Source organism: Elephas maximus, chromosome 22, assembly GCF_024166365.1.
Source record: "Elephas maximus indicus isolate mEleMax1 chromosome 22, mEleMax1 primary haplotype, whole genome shotgun sequence".
In the NCBI taxonomy this organism is placed as follows: Eukaryota; Metazoa; Chordata; class Mammalia; order Proboscidea; family Elephantidae; genus Elephas; species Elephas maximus.
Window position 1 is genome coordinate 69464980 of NC_064840.1, and position 10675 is coordinate 69475654.

Consider the following 10675-nt stretch of genomic DNA (forward strand, 5'->3'; position numbering starts at 1 on the left):
TTTGGCAGGCATAGCGCACCGTCGATGCTGTAAGGTGTACGTTTTTGGCAGGCGTGGCACACCGTCGATGCTGTAGGGTGTGCGTTTTTGGCAGGCATGGCACACCGTCAATGCTGTAGGGCGTGTGTTTTTGGCAGGCATAGCATACAGTCGATGCTGTGGGGTGTGCGTTTTTGGCAGGCATAGCATACCGTCGATGCTGTAGGGCGTGCGTTTTTGGCAGGCATGGCACACCGTTGATGCTGTAGGGCGTGCGTCTTTGGCAGGCATGGCACACCGTTGATGCTACATCTTCCTCAGCGCATCATATTACAGAGACACGAGATCTGTGTGCCACTGCTGTTGACACTGCCTTTGGTTACTTTAACTGCTGTTCAAGTGGTGCCTGTCAGAGCTCTCCACTGTGATGTTACTATTTTATAAGTACTGAAAGAAGAGAAGAAGGACAAATCCTTCCAAATCAGTAGGGAGTGGCTGCAAGTTGTTAGAGAAAACTCCGTCATGCCAGTAGAGGCAAGGAAAGGAATAAGAGCACGATTGATAAAGAACACAAATTCACACGGTGAAAATAAATCCAGTTGTATCAGTAATCATAAGGAATGTAAGTGGACTAAAATTTTACTTGACTAAAAGCCTGAGCCTCAAATTAGATAAATAATCAGAATTCATCTATTATTCAGGACATACCTAGACTAGAGGTAAAGGGATGGAAAATGGTGTATTGGTTTGTCAAGCAGATAATTATCCAAAATACAGCTAATGATAATAGGCATCAGAAGAGGCTTTAAGACAGAAAAAGTGTCATTGAGGACAAAAAAGAGGTAATTACTGGTGGAAACTGGCCCAGTTTTCCAGGAAGAAATAATTCCAAATTTGTATATACCTAATAATAGCTTTAAACTGTGTAAAGCCAAAATTGACATAATTTACAAGGAGAAATTGAGAGATTGACCATCATCGTGGGAGAGATCTCAAGAGTAGATCAAGCAGACAGAACAGTTGGTACTGATGGAGATGAGAACACCACAGTTACGGGGTTCCGTGTAACAGAACCCTGTACTTAACAGGTAGCATTTCATTCGGAGCATAGGAGACTACATTCTCACAGAGTTTTATCTGTAATTTTTTAATTTAGTTTTTTTAAACTTATCTATATTGAGATCATAATTTTGTAATAAATTATTCGTTTTATTTGATGCTGCAGGGATATAATTGGTGCCATGATCGGAATGTGGTTACCATTTTCAGTGCACCCAATTACTGTTACCGCTGTGGGAACCAGGCTGCTATCATGGAACTAGATGACACTTTAAAATATTCCTTGTAAGTAATGTTAAATTTAACTGTATGTATCATTTTTTAGGAGGAAAATTAAAAATGTAGGTATTAAAGACAGAAGTAATGGGGTCTGGCTTCTGGAATGATGTGGTGTGAAGAAGGGCAAACTGTGCCCCCAGCAAAACTACCATTTAACTGGAGAAAGTTATTTTAAGAAACAGTTATTTAAAGTTTTTGTAAACTGTCCTAAGGGCATACAGCAAATGGAGAAATATTTATTCAAGAAAAATACCAAATCTCAGTAATAAAAGCCAGAGATTATGTCATTTGAACCATGACTTGCTCCTTCTCCCCCACTCCCAGATCCAACTTACAGAAACTATTCTGGGCAAGTGTGAACAAGGGACACAACACAGGGACTCTCCTATCCCCAGTCTAGGGCTTCGGTTTCACTCCAGGTATGGAAGGCCACCAGCATTTCTAATCTGCCCCAGTCCCAGGTTCCAGAAGCCCTGTTCCTGGCAGGCACAACTGAGAGTGCTGCAGCTCCCTTTCCCAACATAGCCCCTACGGCGAAGCTGTACAATCCAGGTGTCCAGGTCAAGAACACTGACTTCTCTGATCAATCCTGCCCCAGTGCGTGCTCATAGAACAGGAATGTCACTCTGAGAAGTGGACTACCATGCCCACTCCCAGCCCTGCAGTAGTGGTGCAGAAGTTCTACCCAGAGGGGCAAGGCAGGCTGAAGGTGCTTCAGCTCTGTCTGAGAGAATTAACCTCATTCAGAACAGAGTAGAGAATTCCAAGCTTAGGGACATTGTCAAAAATAACGGATATCATGGTGGAGAGCAATTAAGAGGGCTCTCATAGCTCCCATGGTACTATTAGCAACAAGCAAAACAAGAAACCAACCAGAAATTTAACAGAAGGAGGGAAAGAGATAGCCAGCGAGAACCCCTCTGGGTTCACAGTCAACCCTGGGGCACAAGAAGACTGTACACATATCCTCTCAGTCAGAGCAGGACTCAGGGCAGTCCCTTACATTCCCTAAGGTGCACATAGATTAATCAACCAAGGCCCTCACTAGTACGCAGGACTTCAGTACAACCTCTGATCAAACACTGGCTGAACTGGCAGTCTAGGAGACTATGCGCATGCCCAAGGTTTTGCCTTCAGGAGTGACTGGAGAGGGAAAATGCAAACTACTAGTGCCTGGCTAAAATGTAAACTTGAACTGGAATACTAGGCTCCCAAGCTATACAACAGTAAAGGGTAAATATGTAACTAGCTAAGGGAGCTTCACCCCAGCCTTTGACCAGTAAATGGCTTGTACCCAACCAGTGGCAACCTCTAAGTAGCCAGGGTAAAAGATTAAAAGAAGAAAAAGGAGGAAAAAAACCCAGCAAGGCCAGATGCTCACACTGGGAGAAATAGACTTCACAGAGTTTGTTCAGTCAAGTCACTAAACAGATAAATGGCCAAGTAAATAGCAACATCAGTCCCCAGAGAGATCAATATTCAGAAATACTACAATAAAAAAGTGTACTATTTCTGAATAATCCAGTATTTAACAGAAAAAAAAATTACAAGACACATAAACAGGAAAGTGTGACCCATACACACAAAAACGCAGACAAGAGAAACAGCTTCTGAAGGGACCAAGATGTTAAACTTAACAGATAGACTTCAAAGAGATCATTATAAATATGGTCAAAGAACCAAAGGATACCAGGTCTGACTAACTGAGGAACGTATGATGATAATGCATAAATCATCAAATAGAGAGTATGAGTAAAGAGAAAAATTATTTTAAAAAAAATGGGAAATTCTGGAGTGAAAGGTACTAAATAAAAAATTTACTAGTGGGGCTCAACACTAGATTTGACCTGGTGGAAGAAATCAGTGAACTTGAAGATAAATTAATAAAAGAGATTATATAATCAGAAGATCAGAGAAGAAACACAATGAAGAAAAATTAAAAGAACCTTAAAGAGACGTGGGAAATTATGAGGCTCATAGAAATTTAAGTGTAATGGGAATTCCAGAAGGAGAGGAGGGAGAGAGGCAGAAAGAATATTTTAAATAATGGCTGAAAACTTCCCAAATTTGATGAAAAACATTAATCTATACATCCAAGAAGTTCAGCGAATGCCAAGTAGAATATAAATGCAGAGAGATCCATACCCAGGCACATCACAGTCAAAATGTTGAGCGTCTGAAAGAGTATTTTGAAAGCAGTAAGAATTAGAACTTATCACATACAGGGGAACCCGAGTCTGATAATCAGCTGGCTTCGCATCAGAAAGGCAGTGGGATATTTTCAAAAGTCGTGCTGTTGTTTTTTTTAATCAACCAAGAATCTCATATGCAGCAAAACTGTCTTTCAGAAAGATGTTCCCAGGTACACAAAAGCTGAGAGGATTCATGATTAGCAAACTTGCCTTACAAGAATTAAGGGGAATTCTTTAGGCTGAAAGCAGATGACATCAGATGGTAATTTATATTCTCTCTCTCTCTCACACACACACACACACACACACACACATACACACAAACAAAAAGGAATGGTAAAGGTGATACAACATCCCAAGTTGCCTGGTGTATGAGGTGCTCAGCAGACTTTCTTTGAATGAATGGTCATTGATTGTGATAGTTCCAGAAGCAAAAAATCGTTCATTAGTTGTTTACCGGGCAGTTATTGACCACGTAAAAAAAAAAACATGGCTGTCGAGTCGATCCTGACTCACAGTGACCCTACAGGAAAGAGTAGAACTGCTCTACAGGATTTCCAAGGAGCAGCTGGTATACTGGCACTGCCAGCCTTTTGGTTAACAGCCATAGCTCTTAACTACAACACCACTAGAGCTCCACTTACCACGTAACCACCTTTTAAATGGTGTAAGCTCTTTTCCTTTCAGATACCCTCTCATCCATTTGTTCACAGAAGGTTAACATTCACTCTCCACCATTTTAGATTTGAAGACTGCATTTGGAACACATAATGTATAAGAAGTTATTTTAAAAACTCAAATTGGATTTCTGTAAATATCCAAATATACCGTATTTTTATGCAAATAACACACACCTACATTTGTTTGCCAACTGCTCCCGACCCCTGGGAGGTATTTTTGGTAAGTGCTGATATGCCAGTATTTTTTTAACACACAGCTATAAAAGGAAGCATAGTGCGCTTATAGAAATACCTTGCAGGGAGGAGGGAGAGGGTGTGGTTGTGGTTGGCAAACAAATATAGAACATACTTGTTAATGTTTATATAAATTACACATTATTATTACATGTAATATGTTGACCTCATAGGTAATGAAACCTGGGAGACTTAAGAAGTTCATATTGAATAGATGAAAATCTTTGCCCGGCCCGGACAGAGCTGGAGAAAAATGTAGAACAAAATTCTAACTTAGAAAAAAAGACCAGACATACTAATCTGACAGATTTGAAGAAACCCCGAGAATATGGTCCCCAGACAGCGTTTTAACTCAGTACTGAAGTCACTCCTGAGGTTCACCCTTCAGCCAAAGATCAGACAGGCGCATAAAACAAAATGAGACTAAACGGGCCCACCAGCCCGGGGGCAAGGACAAGAAGGCAGGAGGAAACAGGAAAGCTGATAATGGGGACCCAAGGTCGAGAAGGGGAGAGTGTTGACAGACATGTCATTGGTTTGCCAACCAATGTTACGAAATAATATGTGTATTAATTGTTAAATGAGAAACTGCTTTGCTCTGTAAACCTTCATCTAAAGTACAATTTAAAAAAAAGACTAAAACATAAATAAAATTTTCCCCCCAAAAGTGGTAATATGTGACTGGTATTTGAGTCTTCTGATTCCGTTGTGTTAAGTGATATCTGTCTGCTTGTGGATATGGAAGGAAGCTTCAGAAGTGTTTAAAAAAAAAAAAAAAGAAACTTAAAATTTTGTAATAATTTTTTCCATTGGTCATTGCAGCATGAATTATCATTACTTTAGATATAAATTTTCTGAATTGAATGAATCAGTGATGGCTGACCCTCCCATCAATAATAGTGTGGAAAGAAGGGCTGAAGTACACTCCCATCAATAATAGTGTGGAAAGAAGAGACGATGTCTATTTCGTCAAATAATAAATATGTTTAAGGCTGCCCTTTTTCACCTGAGTAAAATGCATAATACAAAACTAGACTTCCTACCTATGTTGCTATGGGGCATATCCTTGTTCTGTATCAAAACCAAACCAAACCCACTGCCTTCAAGTCAATTCCAGCTCATATCGACCCCATAGGGTTCCAAGGCTGTGAATCTGTACGGAAGTAGACTGCCACATCTTTCTCCCACAGAGCCACGGGTGATTTCATACCACTGACCTTTCACTTAGCAGTCGATGACTTTAACCAGTGTGACACTGGCCTCCTTTTGTTCTGTATAGGATCCTATCCTAATAAAATATTACTCACAATAATATTGCAAACCTTTTATGCCAGACACCAAACCAGACATTTCGTCTACTAAAATTCTTGCTATAGCCTTGTGAAGTAGTTTTATGATGAAAAGGCACGGAACTTCAATGACTTGCCCATGGTCATTCTGGTCATAATCAACACTGTAGAGGTAGGGACATAGAACTGTTTTTGCTTACTACAGTGGCTTGTTCTTTATTGACTTTTTTTTTTTTCTGCCATTTATAGCCTTCAGTTTGACCCAGCGCCTCGCCGTGGAGAGCCTCATGTTACCCGGCGTACCCCTGACTACTTCCTGTGAATGGCTCCAGGGAAAACCTGCCTTTGTATGTGGAAGTATACCTGGCTTTTTAAGATATACATATATTTAAAAACAGAAAAAACAACGGTAATCGATGTGTTTCTGTAACAGATTGGGATCTGTCTTGGCATTAAACCACATCATGGACCAAAATGTGCCATACTAATGATGAACACTTAGCACAATTTAGACTGAAATTCAATGCAGCGCGATGTTCTAGATCAGTCAGTTAACAGTTTGCCTGCTGTATTTGTTAATAACCATTTTCCTCTGGACTGTTCAAACAAAAAAGGTAACTAATTCCTTCATCTCCTTTTGCACTTAGTTGAGATTTTAGTTATAGTGTTTAACTGGCATGGATTAATAAAGTTGGAACTTTATTTTTAAGGAAAATTCACAAGCTAACTTCCACTTAATCCATTACTGTTTATTTTATTGAAATGTATGATTAACTGAAGAAAAGATTCTTCTTGGGAGTATGTTGTCATAACATTTAAAGAGATTTCCCTTCATTTAAACTAAATTACTATTTTACGTTGAGCTGCATATTTCTGTATATTTGTCATGATAGTGCTTGCATCCTATTTGGTGTACTGAGCAAATAAACTGCATTTTAAGCAAAAACATTGATTTACTGTGGTATGCATTAAATGAAAGCTTAACTGTTATTGAAACTTGAGGTAAAGTCTCTGCTTATGTTGAGATAATTAGAAGTACAAAATATGAATTGAATGCTGAAACTATAAAATGTTATATATAGCTAGACAGAAATTTCTAAAAGCTGGAATAAATCAGTCTCCAAGTAGTAATTGTTACTTCATGGTAGGTTCATGATTGGAGCCAGGGAGGGTCCCTGTTGTCCCAATTCAGCCTCAACCTTAGGCAGGCCCTTTGTGCTTTGGCTTCAGAGGTGAGGTTTTCTTAGCATTTATGCTCCTCCTACCTGTGGCAGCCAAACTTTGCCTTGTATCTGTGGTGGTTCCAGATGAGAATTTCCTATCCCACCTCCAGTGGTAGTAGTAAGAGATTTTTTGTAGGTATTACCACTGTTCCTCTGATCAGCATATGGTTGGACTTTTTTTGTTTTTTTAATCCAATCTGATACTGTCTTTTAACTGGAGTATTTAGACCATTTACATTTAATGTGATTATTGATATGGTTAGGTTTAGATACATCTGTTTGCTATATGTATCTGTTCTCCCTCAGTGGTAGAAAAATTTTGCTTTTACTTACTGCCCCAGCAGCAGTAGATCTTCGCCTGTGTCCTGGAGGAGACAGATGGCTTTTGCTTCTGCTGCGTGTCCAGAAAGAATATATCCTGGCCAGTGCCCTGTGGGCCATAATTTTTGCTCTATCTCACTCTGTAGCGTGAAATTTTTGGCTTTGTAGGGAGAAAGCTACCAGGAAGCTAGTGGGGTTTTGTGCTTCTTCCCTGGCAGCCACAAATCACCTCCTCCATGTTTGCACCAAGATTGGCTGTCTCTGATCTTCTGCACTGGACTAACTCGTTCTCGTGGACACCTAGTGGAGCCCATGGAGAATAGCTTTCAAGCAAGTATGAGCTCCCCTTGTGTCTGAGGCCCCCAGCTAGTCCAGAACTGGCCTGCTCATGGCGTGAGACTTGTGCAGTCACATGGGGCCTCACACATGGAAGGGCTCCCTCACTTGGTTTCATGTTCTGTTGTCACCATCTTGAAGTTCCTGATAATTGTTGAACATAACGGTCCCTTCATTTTCACTTTGCAGTGAGCACCACAAATTAAAAAGCCAGTCCTGTTCGAAACCGATGCGCTAGCCCACGCCTGGCTTTTAGATTTTTGTTATAATCTTAGCTGAATTTTTCTTAACTCCTTCTGTAGCAGCGACTTCTCCTGTACACTGCCAAAGGGAAGAGTGTGTGTATCCTGCCTCTCCTTGGAGTGGGTTATCCCTCTTTGGAATTCAGTTTATGTGTTTGCTTTGCAAGTTCAACTCTTGGAGAGCTCAAAAGTTAGGATTTTGTAGATCATCTAGGCTTTTCTTGATGTTAGGGTGGGAGCAACGTTCTTTGCTGTTCTTTACATCCTAAATAGGATAATAGTCCAACCTAGTTACATCCTAAATAGTCCAAAACTGCTGTTAAGATTTAGAACTTGTTATTTTTAGGCTCTGATGTTAAGCTTACAGAGCAATTAGCTGACTAAAACTGGTTCCCCCTTTTAAAAGGGAATTTTTTTTTTTAATTAAAATTTTCCATCAAAAGTCCAGCTTTTTTGTTTTCTCCCCACAAAAAAATGCCTGTTAGTGTCACAGTCATACTAGAACGACTCAACATTTGTGTGTTCTTTTGATGCCTGGCATCTCTTTGTTACTTAAAGGGATAGCTCTCCCTCATCAGTGCATTCAGGAAGGAAAAGAGCTTACCAAGTAAAGCATGAACAGAGATGAAGAATAATAAAATGAAGGAAACATGGCTGGTGTGCTAGAGATGCTGTCACCTTGAGGGTAGGTAGGTAATGTCTCGGCAGCATTCAGGGGCTCCTGTTTGTTATTACCAGTGCACTCCTGATCATTTTTACTGCATATTACAGCGAAACCGATAAGAGGCAAACTCACCGGGGCTGCCTTGTTTTTCTGGGTCTCACAAGTTTCCCACTTTTGGCAGGGTGCAGTCTTAATACTTTTTTATTACTATTAGTGTAAAAGTTTTCCTTCTCTGATAGGTTCCAGCTTTTGCAGGTCTTCCTGTATTTTGAAAATAACTTAGAATAGTGTATGTTGTTGTCAGGTACTGTCAAGCCAGTTCCAACTCGTAGTGACTTTATTTACAACGGAACAAAACACTGCCCAGTCCTGCACCATCCTCACAATCGTTGCTGTTTTACCCTATTGTTGCAGCCACTGTGTCAATCCATCTAGTCGAGGGTCTTCCTCTTTTTCGCTGACCTGCTGCCGAACACTCAGATCGTTTAAAATTTTCACTCCTTCGTTGAAGGATGTTACTAAAAGACAGGAGCGAACAGGCCAAGTTAAAAGAGGATTCAGTTAGTTTTCCCTGGGGCCACTAAAACTCGTTAGTTGCTGTTGAGTCCGCCTCACCCCGTGAGCCATGGGAGCTTAGCATTGTGGTCCACAGGCGTTTCAGTGGCTGATTTTCAGGAGGAGATCACGAAACCTTTCTCCTGGTCCGTCTTAGTCTGGAAGCTCCACTGAAACCTTTTCAGCATCATAGCAACACGTAAGCCTCCGCTGACAAAAGAAAACCCCTAAAACTATTTGTCAGTATTTCTAACATATAACTTGACTCATGTCGAAGTCTTCCCCTTTTTAAGCCTGTTGATACCTTATAACATTTTATCATAGAAAACTAGAGAGAAGAGTCTAATGTATCCCCATGTACCTGTCAGCCTCATTTATTCATCTGCCCCCCATCACTGATAATTTTGAAGCACATTTTAGCAATATTTCCTATTTTTGCTATATACTTTCTCAGAGATAAGGCTGTCCTTTCACCTAACCTGAGAGATAAAGCTATCTTCTCTCACCTAACCACAATACCATCATCACACCTTGGAAAACTTAATTCCTTAATCATAGTTTTAATTTTCCCAACTCATTGTAAGATGTTACAGTAAAAAAAGTACTATTAACCAAGATTCTAAAGATTTATTGATAGTGTTAATCTGAGAGTTAAGTCAGTCTCTTGGAGACAGTCTGTACATATTGATGCCTTTTAAGCCATCAGTAGTTCCTGTCCCTAAATTCAGAGGAAGAACACTGCTTTTGTAACCAAGGAGACAATTAAGCATCTCTATTTTTAGCCCTTTAATTGTACATGCAACCAAGTGTTTTTTGTGTTATAGAAAAATGTCTGTATTCTCAAGAAATGGCCCTAGTGATTTTTATGTTAAAAATGGGGGGTAGGGGGCTTCCATAAATTTTAGAGTATATTTGTTAATTACTACAGTTTTGGCTGTTTAAAATAAATTTTTTTTTTAATGGTGATCATCATTTTCTGGAATCAGAATCCTTGGAATTGGGTGCTGATGGACATTGAAAACAGAGCCTGTGCAAGGGTGTGATGAAAACAGGGAGATGTGGAGACACCCCTCCTTTTGCTCTTTGCACTGGAGTCTAAAAGAACAGCGGAAGCTTACTGAACCTCCGAAACGCACGCTGATAAAGAGAAATCAATGGCCCAGGAAACCAAAGGATCCACCCAGAAAAGTAAAAGTCATTCCTGAGGACCTCTTTGTATTGCTGGGGAAACAATGCCCTGATTATTATTGCCTATACTAGTTATCTTTTGCCACGTAACAAATTTCCCCCAAACTTTTCAGCTTAAAATAGCATTATCTATCTTCTGCAGTTTTTGAGGCTCAGGAATCCAGGAGCAGCTTAACCAACTGGTTCTGCTCAAGGTCTCTCTTAGCAGGTTGCAGTTGAGATGTCAGCCGGGGCTGCAGACTGAGAATTTGACTGGGGCTGGAGGACTCACTGCAAGCTCACTCATGAAGCGTCAGTTCCTTGACATGGGGTTACTCACAACATTCTCCCCCCCCCACCCCCCAGGACATGATCAGAGAGACAGGATAGAAGCTGCAGTCCCTTGCAAAACCTAATCTAAGAAGGGACATACCATCACTTCTGGTTACTTCTAC

The 10675-nt window shown here is 40.4% G+C and overlaps 1 protein-coding gene across 2 annotated transcripts in view; it reads left to right on the top strand.

The window, feature by feature from the left end:
- Positions 1-6663, top strand: part of PPP2CB (protein phosphatase 2 catalytic subunit beta) — a 31431-nt gene extending 24768 nt beyond the window's left edge. Inside the window, exons 6-8 of one of the 2 annotated variants that reach the window (XM_049866741.1) lie at positions 1205-1323; positions 5962-6059; positions 6146-6663. In XM_049866741.1, the coding sequence (XP_049722698.1) occupies positions 1205-1323; positions 5962-6034 (192 nt within the window). In that variant the 3' untranslated portion in view covers positions 6035-6059; positions 6146-6663. Of the gene's footprint in view, positions 1-1204; positions 1324-5961 lie in introns of both variants that reach the window. The other variant, XM_049866740.1, reaches the window with a different exon arrangement.
- Positions 6664-10675: the final 4012 nt, after the last annotated feature.